Source organism: Haliaeetus leucocephalus, unplaced genomic scaffold (genome assembly GCF_000737465.1).
Source record: "Haliaeetus leucocephalus isolate CR32 unplaced genomic scaffold, Haliaeetus_leucocephalus-4.0 Scaffold656, whole genome shotgun sequence".
Taxonomy (NCBI): Eukaryota; Metazoa; Chordata; class Aves; order Accipitriformes; family Accipitridae; genus Haliaeetus; species Haliaeetus leucocephalus.
In genome coordinates, this window is record NW_010973092.1 from 1101207 (window position 1) to 1127021 (window position 25815).

Sequence of the window (25815 nt, forward strand, 5' to 3'; positions counted from 1 at the left end):
TCAGCCGGCGACGCGGGCGGGCAGGGCGGGAGCGCCCGGCGGGTGGGGGCTGCCGGCACGCACGCCCGTGGCTTTCAGGCAGGACCGCGATTTTATCACGCTGCTGGCGCTCCTCATCTCCCCAGCGGCGACCCGGCAAGGGCAGGAGCCGGCAGCGAGGCGATCCGCCGAGGGAGGAGGTGGGACCCCCAAGGAGGCTCGGCGCGGCGGGAGCGGCCCCGCACCGACTTTATCTGTCGGGTCTTTAACGGGGCGGGGGAGAGCGGCTCCGCGCCCGCCCCGCGCTGCCCGCGCCCCGTGGCCGCGGCCGCACCGCCACCTCGCGTCCGCGGCGGCGATCGCGCAGGATCGGCCCGGCTGCTCTTCCCGGGTCAAGCGCTGCGGGAAGAGGAGGAGAGCTGCACGGGAGCGGGGCTGCGGGAAGAGGAGAGTTGAACGGGAGCGGAGCTGCGGGACTGGCGGTGCGGGCTGCTGCCGCTGCTGGGTGTGGGCTCCGGGTCGGTAAATCGGACCCCCCCCACACACACCGGCCCGCTCCGCTCGGCGGAACGTTAAGCAGCTGCCTCACGTTAAATAAGCACGGGGCAAAACACCCGCTGCAATTAAAGCCATGAAGCTGCTTAAAGAGCTCACCGAATCGCGACCACGAGACGCGGCCCACCAGCGAATTCACGGCTGGTCATGCAGGGGTTACAGGGAAGTCCAGCTTTCTGTCTAGCACACATCAGTTCTGGGCAAAAATAGGTTGGTCAGCATGATAAAGGTACGGTAAAATAAAGCCTTTTACTCAAACGCTAACCAAAACCTGGAGGGGAAGCTTTAGAGTGAAATCCTTGTGTGAGGAAGTCACCACGCGCAGATAGTTTTTGCTGACTGCACTTAAGCTGCAGATAGTTCAGCGAGAGTCTTCCGAAAACATGGCTATAATTTAAAAAAACAAAAACCACATCATGCTAATGTAAAAAGTACAACTTTCAGGGCTAGGGCAGAAAATCATTGATTTCTATACTTAAAAACTTTTCAAATTCAAACCTGAGAGTTGAACAGTTAATCAAACCCTCAATTTTTACCCTTAATTCTGAAGCAACTGCTGGGCTCCTGAGCCAAGGTTCTGTCTCTGACTTCTGTATCTAATTTCTAATTTTTAAACCAGCAGAATCTGGTACTACTACAGAGAATGCTCATTGTATCTCAGAAAGAGAAAAGACAAAGCATTTTGCATCTTCCCTTGCAGTTCTGATAGACCAGCTGAGGAAGTACTCGCCAAGTGCTCCATAACCATTACAAGGAGGATTTAAAGGTGTGATATGGGAACACATTAACTTAGATGTCTTCGTTACTTTTTTAAGAGTCTGGTACAGTCAACGCATACGGGCTTTAACATCTACATGACCAGTCAGATGAAATGATAGCTTCTTTGGGGATTTAAGAACCATAGAATGAATCCCAGAATGGTTTGGGTTAGAAGGGACCTTAAAGTTCATGTAGTTCCAACCCCCCTGCCATGGGCAGGGACACCTTCCACCAGACCAGGTTGCTCAAAGCCCCATCCAACCTTGAACACTTCCAGGGATGGGGCATCCACAGCCTCTCTGGGCAACCTGGTCCAGTGTCTCACCACCCTCACAGTAAAGAACTTCTTCCTTACATCTAATCTAAATCTACCCTCTTTCAGTTTAAAGACATTACCCCTTGTCCTATCACTACGTGCCCTTTTAAAAAGCCCCTCTCCTGCTTTCTTGTAAGCCCCCGTTAGGTACTCATTAGTGCTGCCCCGGTTCAAAGCAAGGAGCATTGCATCAGCTTTTTCAAATATTTTAGTTATTAATGTTAGTTAATATGCTGTAATAATATTTGAATCAACTTTCATAAATCCAGTGATGCCATATTGGCAGGGCTTGAAGAATCAATTCACTCTCCCCAGTAAAAACTAATCTTGTTCAAACAAGCACCGAAGCCATTTGTGATCACACAGCATGGTAAAGATCCAAACCACCAAGGCAGGGGGATAAAGACCACCTGGGCAGAATTTTTCAGGGGTGAGTGGAGACAACACAGTAAGTCTGATGTGCCGGTGCTTAGGGAATGGCGTGGTGACATGGGAGTCTTATAAAAAATTGTGATTCCTGACAAGCTTCTGTGAAGCATTCTGACATGGATACCATGTGATTAGTGAATACAGAGATATTCAAGCTCTAAGTCTTTTTGAAAAATTATAATCAGAATTGCCCTTTGAAAAGAACAAAAACCTCAGAATTTTAATCACAACAGCTTTAGAAATGCATCTGCACTTTTCAAATAATAAATGAAAGAAATTCAACACCTGCTTTTATTTCTTTACACAGGATGTTCCAATCATTTTACTGGAACACAATATAATTTCTTTTGATGAAATGACTTCAGTAGTAAAAGCATCACATAACGCTTCCCAGCTAAATACAAACCATTGGCCAAATCCATCAAAATGCAGCCTGAGAAGAGTGAAACTTGAAAATCTGGGCCAAACGCACTGGTGACCTAAATGTAAAATATATGTCAGGACTATGCGAAGGTCTCACCTATTCAGCTGCAGAACCAACGCAGCTCATTTGAAGAGCAGCTACAGTTCTGACGGAAAAGAAAAGCAGCATCTGTCAAAGGGAGGAGGATGAAGCATGTTCCACTTTTAACAGATGCCTACATAACCTTCAATACAGTTAGGGGAAAATTTAGCCTGAGCTTAAAGTGTATGTTCCAAAAGTCACGGCAGAGCTATGCTTAAACCCGATATACTAATGATGTGACATCATTCACAGGTTTGAGGTCACTCCGTATGACAAAGTGCTAAATTAGCATTTATGCTTTCAGGAAATCATGGGACAACTGACTTCATCAAATCCTGTGGGTGCTAAAAAAAGGTATCTTAAAAGAAGCAGCAATGAACGGTAGAAAGAAAGGGTAGTATTCAACTAGGTCTGTAGTAGCAGTGGTATGTATATATATCATCTTATATCTTGCAGTGTGAATACACAAGCTATAAATACGAATCAAATCGCCCACGCATAATGAGAAATGTTGAAGCTGTTTATCAGCATTTAGCAACACCATGCAGAACTTTAAGGCACTCAGAGAAATAGCAATTGAAAGTAGCAGAAATTGAAGGAGTAATTCTGGGAAGAAAAAAATATCTGAGTTTGATTTTGGACAGAAGATTTCAGCTAAAAAGCCACATGGGAACTTTCATCACTCTGGGTGATTTTTACACACAATAGTTAAAATAAAAAAGAAAGAAAGAAAAACAGTACTTCCAGTTCTAGGCTTACGCTTTGATTCAGGAATGACTTCAAGGTGCCACCTAAGGATCCTTCAGCCACATAGCCTGTAACATTCAGCACTCCTCTGCAGCCTTATATCTAAATGCTGGCCAATGCAACATTTCACCAGGGCAAAACTTCATCAAGCCAGAGAGAAGACTGCAGTTTCTGAGAAGGGTGGCATGGCAAAGAGAAAAAGAAATGTCTGGCCCCAGCAGGTGCGTGGGGCCAGATCCTGGGTTATTGTCAGAGCAGCGTAAAGGGACAGTGGTTTCACTGAGAAGCAGACACCATGTCCTATAGGCAGATGCTAGCACTTCCAGACAAGACTTCCAATCCACTCTCAATCCATAGCAAAGAGCGGTAACAGAGCCCTGACAGGAATAAATTCCAGGCTCTTGCAGAGTTACAGACTTTTAACCCAGACACTTTTCTAAAAGGGGTATATAATTCTGAGAGTGGAGTGGTCTTCACATCGCTCAGGTAGCTCTAGAAACTGAGTTCCCAAGAAGTGAGCCAGGCAAGAAAAAGTATGATACTGAGCTAAAATAACACATGATCCACTAATCCAGCAGTGTGAATTACATACAGTGAAAATCTCATCTGCTGAAATCCACCAGTAGGTGTGAATAAGAAGCCCTAGCAAATCTTGCTCTTCGAAGAATAAGCATAAAGAAACAGTAAATGGCAGAATCTCCCTAAGAAAAGGATCTGCTAGCAAGAGAGCGCAAGTGCCATAAAGTAGGGTTTATTAACAAGTACATAGCAAAGCATTATACAGATCTGCCCTTGATCTTTTATTCATAACTCAAGTACATAATGTATTTTCATCAAAAAAAGGCAAAGGGGAAGAATAGCTTTCACAGCTGCTCAGCACGTGAGCATGGGCATGGTGCAAGGCAGACAATTCAAATAGAAGACATGCGACAACATTTTTTTTCTATCATGTAACATACAGAGTGTGGGCACAGCTTCTGCAAATAAAACTGTATGCTCCTTCTGTCAAACACTAAATCCAGAGCAAATGCATTGCACAAGGTTCTAGGTTTTCAAAAACTGACAGTAAAGGGGAATCATATTCCACTGATTTAGTTAACAATTGTACATCAGATAACATTTTGACCAAGAGTTGATATATCCAATGCTGATAAATCCTTTAGAATTTCATGGACACTGTTCAACAAAGCAATCCGCTATACAGACAATCCTGTCTCTGACGCTTCAATAGACCCAGCATGTATAGGTGGACAGAGACCTCGTGTGCACTCACATCAACAGCCAAGGATTAAACTCAAACAAAAATTGTTGTTTTCAGTCACCCATCTGTAAGGGACTTCCTTTCTCTCTTAGAAGTTCTGCCATAGCAAAGCCTACTTCAGCAGACTCCCTCCTCCCCTCCTTTTTCCCTTCCTCCCACACTTCCAAAGTTCTTTGAATAATACTTTTATTCTCGGTCTGGTTCAAATTATCCTGTTATTAACACTGGTGTAATTATAGTGTGTTTTTTAATGTTACAGCTAAAACAAAGTTTGATCCTCACTGGGTAGCATTATTATGGTATCAGGACTGTGTAATCCATGTACTGATTTTATGATTATCTTTACTCTTCCCATCATGGAGCCATTTCAAGGCCTCCTGCAAAGCCAGATCCCCTGTCCAGATGACCACAGGTGCAGCTGGAGCTGGTCCCTCAAAGAAAGGGACGGTGTTTGCCAGGGAGCGTTTGGTGCCTTACTTGGTTGTACCTCTGGGCACGGTGAGCTGGGCTGTTCACATAATGCCCTTTCCAAGTCATGCAGGAAGGATGCAGTTGTGTAGCTGCAGTGTCTTGCCTTCCCTTGAACCCATCAGCCTGTATCAGACTACACACTGCTACAGATGAGTGTGAACTTGTCCTGCAATGCTGAAGCAGATGATACCCTAAAGCAGTGTTGAGATGCCTAGTGCAGAGAGAACTAATTAATGAAAGCTCAACCTAAGCCGTCAGTAAATTCTAATAATCTAAGCAAATCCAAGCAGATTTCTAGCCAAAGAGCATTTCACCAGCAGATCACAATTACACAGCCCACTGCCTGGGATTTGGGTCTCATTTTACTGTCTAGTGAACCGCAACCAAGTCACACAGTTCAGCGAAGTGGCACTAAGTCATCAACATTAGATGTAGCCTGCACACTCTACAGGTCTTCCGTGAAAGCAGGGATCTTCTCAGCCTTCGGACACTAATTTACCTAAAGTATAAATTTGCAAGAAGCAGCTTATGCCACAGTTACTGATCTCTGTATTATCCATGGCTGTATTTCCCCCACCGTTACTTCATTCAGTTCTACAAACATACATATTTTCTGGGAGGCTGTTCTTAGGAGATACCATGTACAATGAACCACAAGATACCTTTTGCAGGAGAGGCTTGTAACAGCACTATAATTTAAATACAATAATCTCACTAGAAGAAGATTACATACATGAGAGTGTGTTACAAAATAACTGTAATTGTGTCCTGAGCCAAAATGAATTAAAAAAAAAAAAAGAAAACATATACATATTTCAAAACAGGGACTCACACTTGCATGTGTGCCCAAGTGGCAAGCGTTCAGTTCCAGCATGCAGATCAGAAGTTAGGCTACATCAAGCATGGAATTGCAACTGTTTATGCATGCACAGTTAACGTATTTCTAAACCTCATTACCATGTACCTATTCAGCAACAACAATAAAGCGGCAATCAATCACGATTCATTTCATTCTGAAATTTCAGCTGAACTACCTCAGCCGGGGTTTTCCCTGACTCTGTCCACTACAAAGCCCACCTGAGTCAGCAATGCATGCTCACTTCTTCTGGTGCTCAGCGCCAGCACTTTAGGTAGCTAATAAAAACAAATTCTAGTTAATAGTCTGAGTACAGCCTTTTCCCCTGGCCCTACATGAAAAAAAGGGAGCAAAATAATGAAATTAGAAGGATACATGGAGTGACTGACAAGGGACTGCAAAGGAATGGAGCTTCTACACATGAGAATGTCCTCACAGTCCCAGTCACTTTTTTTCTCAATTCCACAGTATTCCCAGCTCCCGCAGCTTATTTGTGAGGGACAGGCTAACAGCTGGTCTTTGGTAAAGACACAAGGATTCATGGCTCTAGCAAATTTTTTGTCTGGCCTCAGGAAAATATTAATTTTATTTAATGGGGACATGTGAAAGGGTATGAAGGTTTAACATTAAATGGCAGCAATTATTTACTTTTCACGCAGCAGCACCATCACCTACTCCATTTCCTTCAGTACCTGCAGTTTCACATAAACTCTCCCATCCATGCAGTGAACAGAGCACACCCTGTTCCCTTTAGGAGATCAGACAGATCACGGGGCAAGATGCTAAACTTGCAGGCAAAACCACTTCATGTAACTAAGCTGTGGCCTTGAGAAAAAAAAACAAACCACACCTTAAGTGAACATTATGCAAAATAATATCTCTAAGGCCAAAGTCTACTCTCTTACTTTCACTGATGTCAACAAGAATTCGTCTGAATCACGCGAAGAGCATTTTATTCCTACTCTGCTCCATGTTTATACAATGATTCACAATACCATTTTTTTTTCATGAATAATAGGAAAAAAAATCCTGGAAAGAAAGAGATTTTTGGCAATCAAGAAGTTGCTTAGTAATACATTCCTCTGTGACCTCAAATGCATTAACACTAAACTCTCACTGAAAACCTTCTGATGTTACCTGCGTACGTAAACTGTCGTCAAACCAAAATTTTGCATCCAGTTGAAAGCAGATGATGGTGCTGAGCCTAAGCTAAGTAAACAAACACAGGGAACCTGGCAGATGCCGTAAGCCCGATAGTCTTTGTGCTTTACTTCAGGAAGTTACATTAAAAGTGAGTATGCTGCTCGCAAGGGATGCAGCGTGGCACATCACGATGCCCTGAACAATCTGGTCCCACGAAGATGCCATGGCGTGGGAGGGAGGCGTGGGGGTGAGCCAGCCCGAGCCTGGGCAATGAGGCTGCAGCTTGGGCCCCAGCCACAGCCCTGCTGCTGGAGCGGGCATCGCTTCTGGGCTCCTGCTCTCCTTGTGCCCATCAAATCCTGCCTCGCTCCCCCTGCAGCTCTTCCTGACTGATTGAGGTCTAATTGCAAATGCGGGAGCGACAGAGACTGGAGGAACATGCGACCGTTACCATTGCTAGAGCCTTGTCTTTGTCCATTTCTGTGCCTCCTGAAGAAAAGGTCAGCTTTTCCATAATTTTGGTTACAGCATCGCATCTCCTCTTCATGACCACAGCAAGATTTGCTGACTGGGCTTCTCTAGACAGGGTAATATTGATGGAAGGATTCACAACCACTATTCACTTTTTTACATGTCATTGGTGGCTGCACCAGGAGAGGACATTAAAACAAATAACCATCAGCGGTTACAGGTACGTTACAGCTTCACCTTAGGATAAATCAGTGTAACTCTTCCTGTGTCACAGCTGGGGTACCCGACTCTCAGCCGAACACAGTGAAAGGAGGTACTGACTACTAATGCTTTAATGCCCAGTGAAATACGGGCAGCAGTTTATTCCTCGCTTAGTATTTAAAAGCCAATATTTTGCTTTTCTTCAGATTTTAGGCAAAACTATGGGAGACAAGTCCTGAAGCTTCGAAGCCTCGGCTGTAACAGGAAAGCTGAACAGCGCAGGGGAAAAACGCCAGCTCCCGGAGCTGCGCGATCGCCGGGCCGCCCGCGGACCCTGAGGGGGCTGACCGAGGCCACCAAGCCCCGCCAGCGCCGGCAGCAGCGCGGTGCGAGCAGCGGCTCCCGGCCGCGGCCGCCATCCCGCGCTGCTCCGCCGCCATCTTGCCTCCGCCCCGCGCCCCGTCTCCTTGGCAACGCGGAGGCGCCACGCAGCCGGGGGGCGGTGCCGGAGGCGGCGCATGCCCAGTGGAGGCGCTCCGCCCAGCGCGCCGTGCGCGGCCCCGCTGGCCCGGAAGTGCTCGGGCCGCTGGGTTGACACGTCGCAGGGGCCGCGGTGGCGGGTGTGGGGCCGGGCCCGGAGGGGCTGCAGGTGGGTCCGTCCGTCCCTCTGTCCGTCCGGGCCCGCGTCTCCCGCTCCCGGCTTCCCGGCGAGGAGGAGAGGGGCTGGGGCGGCAGGCGAGGCCCTGAGGCAGCGCGCGGCGCGGCTGCGGTCGGCCTGAGGGAGAGGGCGGCGGGCAGGGGAACTCCCGAAAGGGCCTCGGTGCTTTCAGGAGCGTACGGCGGCCCTGAGGGAGGGGAGAGGGGGAGAAGGAGGGAGGCAGGCTGGGAGGCTCACCGGCCAGGTTTGGAGACCCGAGCAAAGCTGGCTGTTCTCTTACAGATAACTGGCGATGTCTGGGTTTGACAGCTTCAACACAGACTTCTTCCAGACGAGTTACAGTATTGATGACCAGACACAGGCCTATGACTACAGCGGGAGACCGTACACCAAGTAACTTGTGCATGCCTTTCGAACTCGTGTAATGCGTGTCTTGTGTCGAGCCATTCAGTCAGGCTTCTTTAGCGACCAAGCCCGAGTTAAGATTTACTTCTGGGATAGTCTGTTTATTCAGAAAAGGATTGGCATTTCAGCCAGCTACTGTCGCCTGTAATTGAATTCCTGTTGCTCTCTGTTGTGAAGGGCATAACTTACATTCCATAAATGGAGATGTAAAGCAGTTGTATGTTGAATACTCTCCTTTCTACGTTGTAAGGCAAAGATTAGGAAATTGAAAGAGAAATTATATGAGTAGTCTTAATTATATGAACAGTCTTCACATCTTTGGGAAAAGAAATACCGTTGTTCTGTAAGTCCATCTCTAGGTACTCACTCGGGGAGAAAAAAATTAGTTATGGTGTCAACATAAATGAGCCTGCGATGTCAGTGGTGATTCCTAGGCTTTAGTAGGAAGGCATGGTGGATGTTTCTAGGTCAGGGGAGCTCTTAGGAGTCCTGTGTGAATATCCAGTCTCAGGCTGAGGGTTTTGGTCAGTTACGTGACCTGTGTAATCCCTGCGATAGATGGAGCAGGTCGATGCCTGTTTGCGTCCTGAAGAGGATTACTGTGCTCTGATGAGGCTGAACTCTGCTAACACAAGGAAAGAAAGGAGAAGGAATTCTGGGTTTTCATTCTTTGTATTAGTATTTTTAAAGTATTTTGGAGACATTTACCAAAATCTCTGTAGTCAGACTTGGAAATGGTTAGTGGCAAGAACAACTCAGGAGTTTGTTTAGGAACAGGAGATAGCTTTGATTAGTTTTTTGTTGGTTTTTTTTAAAGTTAGCAATTTATGTTTTTATATATAAAATCTATAATAGAAAGTATTCCAAAGACAGTATAAATTGAATTGTTAGTGAATAATTGAGAATATGTGAAATAGAAAATGGAAAATCACCCCTTTTTTTTTTTCCACTGCATCATATCCTGTAGGTAGATGTCATAATCTGTTTAGTATCCATATCATAACTCCTTATTATATGTCATAATGCTACTTGATACACATGGTGCCTAAGTGAAGGGGAGAACAAGCTCATTTTTTAAAATATGGTGGGGACCAAAAGTGGTAGTATGAGCGACTTTGTTTTCTAATAGTGAGTTTGCAAATAAGCATTCTAAATAGCAAGTTAATGCTGGCATCAAGTGAGATGTCAGTGGTAATTAATGGACAATATTTAAATAAGTTTCACATGTAAAATTTTCCTACTCAGGTCTACAGCCTGTAGTAGTAATTCAGTCAACGGATAACACTCACTTCTCCAGGCCTCTGACTTAAAAACAAAAAGCAATACTAGCACATATAGCAAGAACTATCTTGTAGCTTAACAGTATTGTTTATAAGGGTTTGAATTGATGGATGTGGCTATATGCCTAAAAGGCCTGGATCTGAGTAGGAGATCATCTACTGTGACTTTTTAAAAAAGAAGAAATAAGGATTGTTTGCTGCGACTTATTTAATGAAAATAAGTGTTGCTTTTGCAGGGAGGTGCTTAAAGTAAAATCCTGTATCTGTCCATAATGCAATGTCATTCTTTGTAGGCAGTATGGAGGCTATGAATATTCTCAACAAAGTGGATTTGTCCCTCCCGACATGATGCAGCAGCAGCAGCCTTACACAGGGCAGATTTACCAGCCAACACAGACATACGCTCCAACTTCAGCACAGTCTTTTTATGGAAGTAATTTTGAGGATGAGCCTCCTCTATTAGAAGGTATAACTTATACTTTATGGCCAAAATCCAAAACTCCTCCCAGTTTGGGGATAAGTTGAGTAACGGGGTGTGTATTCCCTACTTCTGAAAGTGCACAGTTGATTTGAAATTCTTATTAATTTTTTTTATTTATCTGTATTTTGGTATATGAAATATATGTTCTTGTGTGAACTTCTGCAGTTTTAGAATTGTGCTTTATTACTTCACACCAGCTGTTCTGTGGAAGACATAATTAAATAAAGGGATAACCTGACTTCATACAGCTCTCATGACGAAACACTTACTGTTTCTGTTGTTGCAAATAAAACTTGCGCACTTTTTGTAAAACAGATCGATGCAGTTAGTTTCAGTTGATTCTTTGGTTAGAACGGAAATCTTTCATTGCTGAAGAGGAATGCTAAACACTGCAGAAATTCCTATGCAGAATATAGCCTGTGCAGAATGCCAGAACGGATGTCTAGTTAGTCTCTGGATTGATAGTTTCAGTTTCCAGCTTATATCCATCATTGGTCAGTACCAAACAACTAAAGACACCCTTACTGCTACTGTTTAGAGAGATAGGTATTCATGATGCCTATCACCTATACCTATTCATGATACCTTCCACCCTGCTGTGCTTTTTTTGCGTTCTTAAAGAAAAACTATTTTGTTTACATAGATGCATCCCAGGGCCTGAGGTGGGCAAATAGTAACTGCATCCATAGCTAGGTTTTCATGCACAACTGTGGTCAAACTGTATGGATGGAGACTTGAAATCATATCTAGCTGGAGGGGGCTGTGAAACTCCCTTGCCGTGAGATACTGAGTGTTAAAAGGGGTGGGTGGGTTTTTTAGTGGGCTCAATGGCTGGTTTATGAAAGAGAAATCCACTGAGGGTAATTACGTACAGACAAACTACTTTGAATTAGAAATCCTTGAGCCACCAGTCTTTGGAAACTTGGGGAGTCTGCATGTTCTGTGCTTATACTCTTTCATACGTATCTGCTTTTGGCCGCTTACAGGGACAGGGTACTGGGCTAAATGAACTTTTGGGCTGACCCAGAACACTGTACTTATGCTCTTATCTGGTCCTTTAGAAAACACCTTTTCCGAGCATTTGAGACCTGGGATCTGTGGAGGCAGCACACTTAGCAGCTTGAGGAAAAATGAAATGACTCAATTCTCTGGATCTGCATAGGATGTTATCTGGACATTTAAAAGTGGAGAGGCAGGGAAAACTAAAAGTGAAGTAAATGGGTGTGACAGGAAGGGAAAATATGAAATAAATATGCATAATTCTTTTCATGTAATTTGTAGAATTGGGGATCAATTTTGACCACATCTGGCAGAAGACGCTAACAGTGCTCCACCCATTAAAAGTAGCAGATGGCAGCATCATGAATGAGACTGATTTGGCTGGACCAATGGTCTTCTGTCTAGCTTTTGGAGCCACATTATTACTGGTAAGATACTGATTGCAAAATATTACTGTTTGTGCATTAATATTCTTGGAAACACTGGGGGAAAAAGCCAAGCTACCTATAGGTTTATTGCAAGTGAATTCTTGGCATGGAGGCCAAAAAAAGCACATCCAGACCAAGAATTTGTAGCTGTATACATGGAAGAGGAGCTGGGGCTTCACACATCACTGATTGAAATTAATGGGTTCACTATGACTTTACTTCAGTGGAGTTTGAATCTAAGTCTTCGTGTGTGGTTTTTACATGGCAATTATTTCAATGTAATTGATATTTCTTTTCATACTTTGCTTTTGAGGAATATGGCTCTCTTTTGTCATAGGAATGGGTGTGACCCATGTTCTCAGATTTTTACCTGTTTGGGATTTTTTTTATAGATTGAGATATTTTACTTTCAGAATCATACCTTGGATTTTTGCAGCATCTCTGTTATCTTCCATCTTACCAGGAATCAGAACAATGGACACATTAAGTATTTGAATATTTATTTCATTTCTTCATTTAGGAGTTTCTTTTATTTTTTAACTCTTATTGTGTTTAATACTTGTCTATTTCTCTGATTTGTTTCATTGTATTTCTTTGTTCCATACTCTTATTCATTTTTCTTTACTGATATTCAAGTGGCAAGGAGACTCACAATTCATGTGTAAAAAGTGATTTCATAAGTACTGATGTATTAGGCATGGCTTTCACTATCAAGAGTCAGTCTGGTAAAACACTTCTAAAGCAAACCTGTTCTCAAATTGTTTATACTTCTTAATACGTCAGCAGCTGTTGAAGCCTGGTGGTTTATTTAGTTGAGCTTAATTGAAATAAGATTTTGCTTTAATGACTCAAAAGCCCCAATTACGAAATGACAGAGTAGCAGCAAACAGCCTTCCTTGTCACTGAAAGCGTCAATATTTTTAATCAGTTTTTTTTCCTCTTTTTTTGCCTTCAGGCACTGCATTTAATTTTTGCCTAAAATTTCCCATTGCTACGACACTTAGAACAGTGTTTTGGTACCAAGGGCACTTTAAGCCTGCTTTAATAAGTAACCTTTATTTATGGAAACTAGGCCAATAGAATTAATGAACATGTTTATAATAGATATATTTGAATGTTCTTTTCCTGAGAAATTAACACTTTTTCCTATGTGCTTTTTATTTTTTTTTTAAATACCTTGAGTGTAGTGAGAGAAAACAAGCTTAGCCTAGCAAAAAGATTAAAGCGGATATGATTGCTTTCTGTAGCATTTGAGGAAGAAGAGAGCTGGATTATAAACAGACTTAGTTTGGAATTTGTTGGTGAGAGACAGACCTTGAAGCTACACGCCATCGTAGCTTCAGTAACTGCACAGTCCTGTGTTCTTGCAGTGATGAGCACCATGCATTTGTGCACATTTTGGTAGATGTTATAAGGGAAGCGTCGATCTCACTGGAAAAACAGATGATGACATAGGATACATACATTTTGAAATAATGCATGCATGCTTTCTGCATACTTGTTAGTAAACAAAGTTCTGATTTTGACTTTTTAAAATTTATGCAAGTTAATTCTGCTGTTCATATACAGTGCTTTACAGCTCAGCTTCAACTGTTTCTGGGAATTTTTTATAATTTACGTTGTGCTGTAACTTTGTGGAGTCTCACAAATTAAAGGACTTTAGCTCTGGATTTGTCAAGAAGTTCCTGAATAACAATTTTTTGGTCTTTATACACCAGTTCTGTAAATATTATTATTGCAAGTAATCAATTGGCATGAGAAGTTAGTTGATTAAACCCTGAAGAATTCATAGGCTTTTGCAACCCAGATCAAAGAATAACAATTCAATCAAAATCTGTTCATCAAGATAGGTAAAGTTAGGATAAATGTGCCTTTTGGGTGCCTGGAATATACGTGTGTCTTGGAATTCAGGTTGTGGGAAAATACTGCCTCTTGAATTTGAATATAAGAATTAGGGGTGGAGGACAATGGGGAGAAAGCTTTCCTTTTCCCTTTGTTTGTGGGAGGCATTACTTGTTCTGGTAACTAATGTGCATTACTCTGCTTGACTTTCAGGCTGGTAAAATTCAGTTTGGTTATGTCTATGGAATAAGTGCAATTGGATGTTTAGGGATGTTTTGTCTCCTGAACTTAATGAGCATGACGGGTGTCTCGTTTGGCTGCGTTGCCAGTGTCCTTGGATACTGTCTTCTTCCTATGATCCTACTTTCCACTTTTGCAATTGTATTTTCGTTGCAGTAAGTACCTAAACTTTATAATTTGGTAAAAGATTCCTCTGCTATGAGATGGTGAAGGAAGTTATTAAAAGGAATTTTCATATTCAGTGATGAAGCTGCATATAATTTGAATATGACAGGAATTTGTACTAAGTGTAAAAACATAAATATCAACAGTCTTCAGGTATTTATTTGATAAAAGATAGGTGAATACTGGTTTTATCTATAAGTCAATTAACAGCTTTTAAATACATAGACTGAAATAAGAATATCAAGTTTGTTTTCAGTCAGCTTTGAATCTGACAAATCTTAGTACCTTGAAAGTCTAAAAGTAATTATAATTTAAGATGCATATTTGAATTTGACAAACAGAAGAAGATCAGTGTGATTACTCATAGCTATATGAAATTAGGGACTAGAAAGAAGGAACTTGCTACAGTTAATTTTACTCACTGCTTTTACATTTCATATGCACAAAGTTAATTTTGGGGTTTTTTTATGCTGTCATAATTGAATAACATCATTCTGAAGTCTTTACTGGAACTATTTCATTTAAAAAGTCAAAGATAAAAGCTGGAATTCATCTTAGAGTCTGTAAAAGGTGTTAGGAGGAGTCCAGTTACGACTCCTATAAGCATATATTCTTACAAGTCTTACATGATTTCTCTTTTTATTTCTGTCTTTGCAGGGGAATGATGGGGATTATTCTCACAGCTGGGATTATTGGCTGGTGCAGCTTTTCTGCTTCCAAAATCTTTATTTCTGCCTTAGCAATGGAAGGACAACAACTTCTAGTAGCATACCCTTGTGCTTTATTGTATGGAGTCTTTGCTCTCATTTCTGTGTTTTGAATAGACTGTCCAAACTGTTGGACTCCAGTGGGCCAAAATGAAAACATCAACTTGGAACATTTAGTTGGACCAGAAGCAGCTGCAAACAACTGTATAGTGTTGCTATCGCAAAACCTAGACCTGTTTTGAATCATCTGGAACAATGAAAACAAATGTCTTGTGTTGACTTTTTTAGGACTTTGAATACTGTTTTCAATTGACCTGAGGTGTCTATAGCTTTAATAAGTGTTCATGCTTATCAAGTTAATGTAATTTCTTTCCCATTCCTATATCTTTAGAAAAGTAACTTTTGGTTGTTTATTTGAGGGTTGTGGTTTTTGTTTGTTTGGGGGGTGGGTGGGTGGGTTTTTGTTTGTTTGTTTTTGTGTTTGGGTTTTGTTGGGGTTTTTTTTGTTTTGTTTTGTTTTTTAGGGGAGTGAGGGAGGGAGAAGGGTTGCAGTTATAAATTGATAGATTTTTATCCGAAAACGTTAACAGAACTGCAGATGCCGTAGATTTGGGGTACTCTTTGAATAAATCTGCAGTAATATGGAACCCATTTGCTCTCCCCTCTTACCAAAAGCAAAATGCACAAATGAACACAAGCAATTAGAGAATTTTCTGTATTTTAACAAATATACTCTTAAGCTCTTTGGTCTCATTTATTTGTTCATTTGATGTGATAGTATTTCAGGATTTAAGATACTTAAATTATGAATTAGAAAACAGATGCTTAAAAGTTAAAGGGATCTGTAATTCTGTCACACTTGAAATATGAATACATTTGGATGTCTAAGTAGCTATATGTGAACTTGGATTTCTGAAAATGACTTCAACTAGAGTTTCTTTTCCTAATGGTGCACATACTAGTAGATGAAGAGTAATCTCTTTTGCAGTACTTCCAAGAAAAACAACATTTTGAAAATGTTATGCTTGTCAGTATTGTAGTTACTGTAAAATAATTTAAGGCATATTGATTAAATTTTCCTTAAATTTTGAAAAAGGTGTTTGATTTTTCTAATTTTTCTTTTTTAATGGAGTTCAATTACTAAAATAGAAACTTCAATATTGAAGCAAAATCATATTTAAAATTGTATTCAGTTAGATTTGATACTTGCTTCAGTCACAAATACATAATCTTACATGAGAAGTATAATCTAGTTTGTGATGTAAGACTTGTGACTAACAAGTGTGAGAAGTGGGAAAGCAAAAGTGGTTGTTCTTCATGTAAGCACTTGATAATTCTTAAGCAAGAAGAGGATACAGACAAATTTTAACTCATACTGGGGAGGGGAGGTTACTTACATAGGTAGTAACTCCCTGCCCATGCCTTGGCAATGAAAAAGCTCTAACAAAGTGGTAGATTATAACTACCATTTCTTCATCAATTTAATCCAAGGGATTTCATTTTGTTGAATTTACCACAGGTGTTAGTCTGATGTTCATCTGTCATGTCCATGGAGTGATCTATTTGTAGACTTCAGGAGTTGAATCACTGGTCAGACGTGTTACATTAACACCTTCTGGTAAGACTCAATGTGCGAATGCATCTTCAAAAAGCTTTCATCTTACTGATACATGAATGAATAATTTCAAAGGCTCAGCACGCATTTTTGTTCACTCTTCCCTTAGTTCTGCACGTTCTCCTAAAAATACTTTCCTAGTGCCACTAGAAGTTACTGACAAGGTCATTCTTTGTTGGCCAGAGCCAGCTTTTGCTTGTGTCGCTGGGAGTTGTGGGAAGTGTCATATGAGTGTAAAGCCATTAGGAACCAAACACTGATACACAAAACCATTCTGACTTGCATTCTGTACTGTTACAATGAATATTAAAATACATATGCATAAGAAACTTCAGTTTCCTTCCAGAAGCCAGTTCAAGAGCCTAGATAATTTTCTACTTTGATATGTTATTACAAATTATACTAAGTACAAGTGGTGGGTCGATTTTATTTAACAAAATGTTTTACTTTGCACTTTGGAGTTCTGATTTCTTTGGATTAGTAGATCACATGTGCCCTGGTGCACAAAGTTCTTACTCCTTTAATGAAGAACATTACCTGCTGATAGAGCATGATGTCCTGTATTTGTACAAATAAATTACAGTGATTACCTTTACTAATGATGCCTAATTAAATACAGAATTGTTCTAGTAAGTATAAAAGCTCACATACTTCCTTGAGCACATCAGGTTCTAATACTCAAATATTGTATTTTTGTGAAGTGGGCTAATTAAGCTTACCTTGCATACATGAATGTGGTTCATTTCTTAAAGCTTGCACTGATTCTGTAGATAGCTTCCAGGGTGATTACTTATGTGTTAAACTGTTAGAAATAACCTTTTCTATCACCATAGCATGAGCAAACTAAATGCAGATGAAAAACATTAAAATTAGCTTGTCTCAGTATAGCACTGGCAATACAGCTGCTGAGTTTGGAAAGACCATATGAAAAGATTTATTTAGATATATATGTTCACAGCATCCTTGCTCTGGCGGTAGAGGATACTACATGCTCTACTCGAGCAGTGAGGTTTGACCAGTGAGTTTCAGGAGCATATTGTGATCTTCAGCTCACACTGTGGAGAATTGATCAGTGAATTTCTAACTGGTCTCTTGGGGCAGGAGAGAAGCGGATGGGAGTAGAAGGTCAAACACTTCAATTCATAGAGGACTTCATAAAAACAGAATGTTATGTCTAGACTGGTAGTCTTAAATATCCCAAGTTTCTGGTACATTAATTAATGTGATTCCACTGACTGTGTTTATTGCCTTTCCAAAATCAATTCCATTGATTTTCTGTAATAATGTTTTGTCCTAGATCTTGCTTCAATTTTAGTTACATTTCAGGCAATTTAATCTTGCCATCACATAGAATGACAAGATTGTGTGCTGTAATTCTTTACTCCCACATGTGCATTTCATATTTATTAGGACTTTTTTTCCTTTAACTTTCTAAATCTGAACTCTCCCCCACAGTCTGTTAACATCAGTATTCTCATCTAGTTTTCAGATGAAACTAACATTACTTGCTTCCATCCTGCGTTGTCTCTTGATGTGTTCATGTAACCCAGCTTAAAGCATTCAAATATGAATGCTAGTGTTGCTTTTTTTAAAACCACTTTTGTTATCACACCAAATCTTGAAATTACTTCCTATTCTACAAAAGTTAAAAGTTTCCCAGTTTGTCCATTTTTCATCCCAGTTTGTCAATGTTTTGACAGTGACTCTGTTTTTTCAGGTCACTTGTTTTGCTATGAGGCAGCTGGGGACTGCAGTTCAGTTTGTTTCTTAGGTAGTATTTCAGTAAGTATCAACAAATTACATGGCATGTCCTTTACTAAAAAGCATGGGTTTTCGGTGCTCTTATACCTTTCATCTGTGCACTGGTGTTGGCATCTGTTCTTGAGGGGCTGTTACTTGTTTAGTGATGGATGAATACCATCAGAAGCCAGAAAGAACAGGGACTGATTTGGTATTTTGTGTGAAGCCAGATGTTCCTCCATCCTCGTGGCTGGAGGGGAGCATCCTGGATTTGTGTGTGGAGCACGAACAGCGCTGTGCAGCAGCATCGCTAGTGCTTTGCATTGCCATCTCTCCAGAATGATTACCGCATTTCCAAGGAGCTGAGCGGTCCAGACTGGGTCACTGTAGAGGCCTTTCATCTGGGTCCATAATAAGAAGCTGGAACACCCTTAGGCTTGTCTCCAGGTATCGGCACCAGGATGTTTTCACTGGATAAGCTGTGCACGAAGGAACTGGGACTCTCACTCCTCTAGGGACCAACGGTTGCAGTTGGGCAGATGCTTCGTGGTGGGAAGGCTGGGCTGGGTCACAGCCCGAGAGCAGGCAGTGGGAGGGAGTCGCTCACTAATGCACCAACAGTGCATTAGTTTGTATCGATACCATTGCTTAAAAGTTTGCTAATGTTTTTAGGAACAACATTAGCTAAAACAACAGCCAGTTCTTTGGGGTATAACACGTTACACCACAGAAGCAGGGTTTGCGAAAGAGAGAGCATCTTTTCACTATGCCAGTTGATTTACCTGAACAAGCTTTCAGTCTGTGTTTTCACTGAGATGTCTTGGAGTGTCTGCTGTTAGTGTTACATGCTGCATCTTAACAAAAAATGGAGGGACTGGGGCTTGCTGTTTCCTGCTTCTCCACTGGGTGGGCCTGCAGCATACCTCATGCTACAACAGGTCTGCTGTACTACTATATATCTATCTGCTGTACTACTATATATCTGCTGTACTGCAATGCTTCTGACGTAGGGTAAGGCAGGACTCGGGGCTGGCACAGCTCAGCATTGGGAAGCCTTTCCCCTCCTTCTCCCCTCCTTGCTTGTCTCCCACAACATCAATAGCACTGCCATTCCCAGGTAGTCAAACCGCTAATGTTTTCAAGCTGGGTTTCTGTTCCCTGTCATGGGCAAGGGATTCAGTTCAGTCATGGCCCGTCAAATTAGCAGAGAGGCGGTGTGTGCTGGGTAGCCCTCCTGGCAATAGGAAACGTTTGCTACATCTCATTCTTTGTATAAAGCTGTAATATTTCTGACCAGCTTTTATTTTCGCATTACCAGCAAGTCTCTTCATTTTCTATATGCAGTCCATAAACACATAAAGTTATTTTTTCTCTGGGTAATTCACTGCCTTTCCAACCGTTGGGTGATACAGACAGGCAAGCTCTTCCCTAGTGTGGATCACGTTGTGTTGTAGCACTGTCTCGCTACCTTTTGTCCCTGTAAGTGGACACATCCTTCCTTTGCTATACTTTTAAATTTAGTTAAATAGCATCCCTCTCAGAACTAAACAATTTATTTACACGATCTATGGGATTAGAAGAGTTTTTAAAGTATTTTTTGTTGTTTGGGAGTTGCAAGCCCTAATACATTAAGATGTGAGGACCTCAGATTATTTATTGTGGTTATCCTTGAGCATCCTGTGAGATGGGGAGGTTCTGTTGTCCTGTTGTGTAGATGAGGAATGGAGTCAGATGTATGTAATTTGTGTAAGTCCTGCTGCATTTGACCATCTTTATCCCAGCAAAACATAACGGGGTATTTCTCCAGAGGGGAATTCTCAGTCCAGCTCTCTGGGACACAGTTTGAAAGTGGGAGGAGGCTTTGTAATTGGAAAGTCTGTCAATTGTGTTTGCCAGCTTTGTGCTTTCCTAATCAAAGCCAGCAGGCCATTAGCCAAACAGCAGTCCATGCTTTGGGAAGGACTGCAAGCATTGTGCTCTTAAGGGCATTTTTTTCCTCCTGCTACTTCTTTGCTTTATTGCAGGAAGTACTGACATTAGAAAAGCAAGGACTCTCTGGTCCTTATCAGGAATGGTGAAGTGGAAGATTGCCTAAAATTAGACACTCGTCCTGGAATAGGCCTCTCTCAAAAATTGTACTGTAATTACGTGTCTTTAGGAAGAAGGGCGTTGCTCTGTTTCTGTACACACTAAACACCACATCATTCTTGGAATTACAGTGCTCTTACCATACATACTTCTATTCATTTTTTCCCAACATTCTTGCTTTTCTGCTGTTAGCATAGGAAAATCTAATGTTCTTGGATACCTGCCTTACCTACTGATCTACCCAACCTATTGGCTTTTCAGACATGGAATTTGCATCCACTTCCATGCAAGAGCTGAAGCCAAAGGTAAGAAGCATTTTGTGCTTCCATCGGAAGGACGGCCCCAGTTCCCACGAGCCTGTCTCTCTGTCCTGCCCGCGGCCACTGCAGTGACATGAAGTTACCATTGGGCTTTGAATCAGACCTTGCCAAAGGCACTCTTTACCTACCTGTGTTTTCTCAAGTCTGGAGAATAATGATTTACTGCTGAAGAGGAGTCAGGAAAATTCCCTCTAGACTGCCTGTTCCCCGGCGCAAAGTGTTAGGTAGCTCCTGCGGCACGGGGTGTGTTTTCGCCTTTGTGAATGTGTGGTTTGCATCTCAAGTTGGTAAATGCATTACAGGAGGATATTTCACCTCTCGGACCTGCACAGGGTTTCCTCCCATGCAGCTTGTCCACCAGTAAGTCTGTCAGAGGGAGGCCACTAAAGATGCAGAGTTTAATGGTCCAGCTGAGTGCTGGTCCCAAAACTTTTTGGCAGAATCTTTCCAGGCCCATTGGCAGCAAGCACCAGCGAAGGCTTATCTTCAGCAGTTTTTATGAATCTAAACTCAAGGCCATTTGGGCCTCAGGGTAAAATCCAGAAGTTCCTACTTGGGGTGTGATTTATCCCACTCTGGTGGGTGCCAGCTTCTCGGTTCTTTTTCAGGCAGAATTCCCATTTAGCTCAGCAGGAGACTTAGCTGAATCAACAAGATGAATATTTGACCAATAATTATGCCAGGCAACTCTGGACAAATATCCTCATCTACAAATAAACCTGACAGGCTAGGGCGCTTGGCTAGTACCTCCACTCCAGTCAACGTCAGGCCCAAGTGATGCCCAGCCTCCCGAGCCTGCGCTCGGACTAGCCGCGTCCGCAGAGAAAAGAATTTCAGTGTTGATAGATCGATGCCAGCTCCTTACCTCAGAAATGTACAGAGTCTGAAAAGTATGTGCATAGAGGCCTTTTGTTTTAGTGAAGGATACAATCTGCAGAAGTGAAAATCCATCTTAAAAACTTACTGTATTAACCTGTTCATGTTCAATTACCCAAGAAAATTGAAGGTCATATTGTCCTCATACTATCAAGACAAACACTAAAGACTCACGACAGCTTATGGAGGATTTTAACGAGTTCAGTGCCTTTTTCTCTCTTTATGTAATCTTCACTTTATTAATATGAGTCAATCTTCTCATTGTTTTAGTGGCCAGTTCAAATGTTAATTGTCAATATGGAAAGATAATCTAGCATCTTGGCAAGGCTGTGCTGGTAGTGTGGCTGCTTTATTGAATCACAGATAGAAATGTTTAAATTCAGGATGATTTTCTCATTCCAGTGTTTTGTCCCAATTAAAAATTACTGGTTCAGACAAGGTTAGGAGATCTAAGGAATGCAGCGTCTGCACTTAACTAATGCCAGCAGCAGATGTCACATTACTTGCCCCTCTGCTTTCTTACAGATTCATTTAGCCAAATTCTGCCAGATACCCATTTGGTTTATTTTAAAAGCCCTGAGCCAGCAAGGTACAGGATTACCTTTAATCATTTTATGTGGGATTTGAGAAATTTTGACATTCCCCTTGAGGATACAAACGGGTCCCCCGTTATGGGGCTGGGGTGGGCACAGGGAGTCAGTGGCGAAGCCCCATTTCTCCACCATGGGAGAGCAGGCAGGACCCACTCCGTAGGGCTGAACGCAGAGCCCTCCGCTGTCTCGCCAGTTTTCTAATGCTGCCTGTTGGATTAACGCCCATGCTTTGTTCCCTTGGCCGCCTCCGTGGCTGCCTCTCCAGTGCCCCGCGTGAAGGTTGCCTGTTCCCACATCCTCCTCTGCTCTCGGCTGTAGAAGGTCAGTCTGGATAGGACCCAGAGAAGTCCATCACCTGGTGTAAAGGCAAGATTATCTCATTTCTGACAGACACGTCTGACCTGTCCTTTAAAACTCCAGCTGGAGGGAAATGGCACAATCTCCCTTGAACACCTTGTCAGTGCTTTGCTAACTTTATGATTAGAAAATGGTTCATGATGTCAGGCTTATTTCTTCCTATTTCTTCCTCCCTTTAATGCACTTTATTATTACTATTCTAGCCACAATAGACATGAAAGACAGCTTATTCTCTTCCTTTTGGCAGCAGCCTCTTACATAATGGTGAACTCGTTCTAATTTCCCCTGTCATTCTTCTCTTTCTTGAAAAAAAAAATATGTTTGACTATCCACTGCAAGCCCCAAATTCTTTTCTACAGAAATGCTACTGAGCCCATGGTTACCCATCTTGTTTATAGGCATTGACATTTCTTCTTTAAAATAGCATTGTGCACTGTACTGAATTCCATCTGAAAAATTCAGATAATTTCTCCAATTTATGTAGATCAATTTGAACTCTAATCCCATCTCCAAAGTGATTGCAATGCCTTCCACTTTGTTATCATCTTTAAATTTCATCCCCCAAGTTGATTAAAATAGTCACTAGTGCAGACTGAGGGTTGGGTATATCACCTGCGTTTAATAGTGATGCAGTCATAAATTTGTGCTCACAGTTCAATCTCTACAGTAAACCTTTCTGACCTGTGTTTCTTGTAAATCATATCCCATCTGCTCCTTCCCTGTCTTTAAAAAGACCAGTTACTTGTGAAAGAAGGTAACTAGGTTTGCCTAACCTGCTTTCTCCCTTTCAATCCCATATTTGCTGTTTCTTGTCACCTCATTTTCTTCTATGTATTTACAGACTGATTCCTTTAATTATTTTCCAGCCTCCTTATAGGCATTAATGTTTGTTCCTCAGGTCCTGCTGTTAAAAAGTGCTTTATTTGTCCCTCCGTAACCACAGCGTTTGTGGCCCCATCCCTGCACGCTGCATGCGTTCTCAAGATGATTGCAGGTGGCTGAGCAATTGCTCTGTCCAGTTCCCTGAGAATCCTCTGGTATCATTTAATAAGCCTCCATGGACACAACAATTTACAGAAATAGTCTAAACCTTTTAAGGGTGTAAGCATTTGGTCACAGCCAGTGTTTTGGTGAGGGCTCACATAAAAAGGGCATGTTAACCTCCTCACCATCGTGCAGCACTTGCTTTCCTTCCCTGTTAAGTAACGGTCGTGTACTTTGCTTTTACTTTTTGTTCTAATGTATTAATAGAAACTGTTGTTAGTCTTGTTTGCACCTTTGTTTATTGGTCACTTATTACTCTTCCTTTTACCTCAGCACAGGCTGCTTATTTTTTCCATCATCTTTACTAGAAGAATATGCATCAAATTTTCTTTCATGGCCTCATTTACTGTCATCAACCATTGAGATGTTATTTAGAGAAGAAGCTGAAATAATCACCCTAGAACTCTGTATTTTAACTTTCTCAATGCCTTTTAGACATACAATTTCACCACTGAATATTTTGGGTCTACTTCAGTCTTTAAATACATGCAAAATGGTGGCTTTGAGTGCTTTTGGATTATGCAACACATGAGAAGAGGGTCCTTATTTCACTTTGAATTGTTGTTTGTTTGGAGGAATATTTGTGCAATCCTCTGCAAATCAGGTCACTGGTTTTAGCAGCCAGCCTAGAGTTAAACAAATCTGGGAATTAAGTGGCCTGAGTTCAGTTAATTGTAAAATGGGTTTGCTAATTCTGGAGCTGCAGCAATCTGCGGAGGAGTATGGGGGGGTTGTTTGAAGGCAGACTGAAATAGCAGAAGCAAAACAGAACAATGTCATTTTTAACGACAGCTAAAGGTAAGCACTCTGCTATGAGTGGAATCTGCTTGTGCAAGTTCTCAATTTGGTGCTTTTCCCATAAAAAATGTGTGCTTCAGTAAAACAATTAAATCATTTAATTGCATTTTATTTGAATAAAAGCCACAGCAGTTGTATTGTTCTTAAAAGCTAAAGAATGAAAAGGGATCTGTGAATGTAATCTTACGTGGAAAAAGAATGCCCTGAACATGGATTTCAGTAGCAATGATTCAGTAACAAGAACATCTGCTTGATTAGCTGCAATTGGCTTTAATGTTTTCTCTGGGTATTTTATACTCTCCTGGAATTCTTATAATCTAAATCCTTTTATCTAGACTAGATGTACTTAACTATCATGTAATAGTAGGTTTGTTCTGAAGGTTGAGAATTCACAGTTTTATATGTCAGTAACAGCTTTCTGAGAGACACAGATGTTTCATGTAAACTTAATTTCAGTATCCGTTAAACATTTATTTATTCACATGTTTACACAATCAAGATAATTCTGATGCCATGGGGTAGTTTAATTCTGTTCATTTATTTATTGTTTAAATAACATTGCCAGCTTTAAATATCAAGGTTTGCGTGGGGTTTTTTTGTTGTTTTTTTTTTTTTAATTGAACAGGCCTCTCATTTCAGTTGCTAATCTCTGGTGATTTCACTGTCATATCTGAATAAAGTATCAGAATTAAATTTTAAATATGCATATTGACAAAAGACAAGAATATCATAATTATAAATGATTGATTGGTCCAAGCCCACATCATTGGATTAATTCTTCACTCCTTCGCACCACTGTTAATTTGGAATAAATTTGCAGTAATCAAGTGATCTTAACTTGGGTGCTAAGTATGAAGATCGTAATGTTCTGCCTGAGCTTTAATTAGGCTTAAAAGGCCTAATTCTGCCTCAAATCTATTCTTATTTTTGTTTCAGACTTGGAGTGAATGTAGAGCTTAAATTTGAAAATGATCCTCCTGTCTACATATTAGCTAGTGATAGTTTTCCCACCCAGTCATTGCTTCCATTAATAGGCTCAAACTTTCACGCAAGGATGGAGGATACAGTGCAGCCGTGCTGATGTGCTGCTATAGCTGCTGAGGTAGTTTTACAGCAGATCGCTTAAACATATGCATGGGATTACATTTTCCACATGTTACTCCTATCACTTCTCCTAAGATCTGTTGTGAATATACAGTGATTTATTTAGAGAATGCCAGGAGGGAATAAAGCCACAAAAAGTCTCAGAGCTTCAGAGTGAGGTAAGTAGTGGATTGTAATATATTTAACAAATGATCATGAAAAACACAGGAAAAGAGAGAGGAAAAACACATTCCCTGGCTATGAAGTTGTTTAAATGTAAAAGGCAGGAGCACTGTTCAGTCAGGAGTATTTTCTTGGCTTTTCCCTGCATAAATAAATCATCACAGCGTACATAGTGGACGTGGTGATACGTAGTAAATTCTACCCTGAAAGCCCCTCGCTT

General features: G+C 41.4%; 1 protein-coding gene across 1 annotated transcript; it reads left to right on the forward strand.

The window, feature by feature from the left end:
- The first annotated feature begins 8260 nt into the window (after positions 1 to 8260).
- YIPF5 (Yip1 domain family, member 5) lies at positions 8261 to 22189 on the forward strand. Its single transcript, XM_010578788.1, has 8 exons — positions 8261 to 8342; positions 8634 to 8744; positions 10330 to 10502; positions 11799 to 11944; positions 14000 to 14181; positions 14849 to 15293; positions 16418 to 16516; positions 20603 to 22189. The coding sequence occupies exons 2-6, from the start codon at positions 8644 to 8646 to the stop codon at positions 15009 to 15011; spliced, it is 765 nt and encodes a 254-aa protein (XP_010577090.1). The 5' UTR covers positions 8261 to 8342; positions 8634 to 8643; the 3' UTR covers positions 15012 to 15293; positions 16418 to 16516; positions 20603 to 22189.
- The last annotated feature ends 3626 nt before the right edge of the window (positions 22190 to 25815 follow it).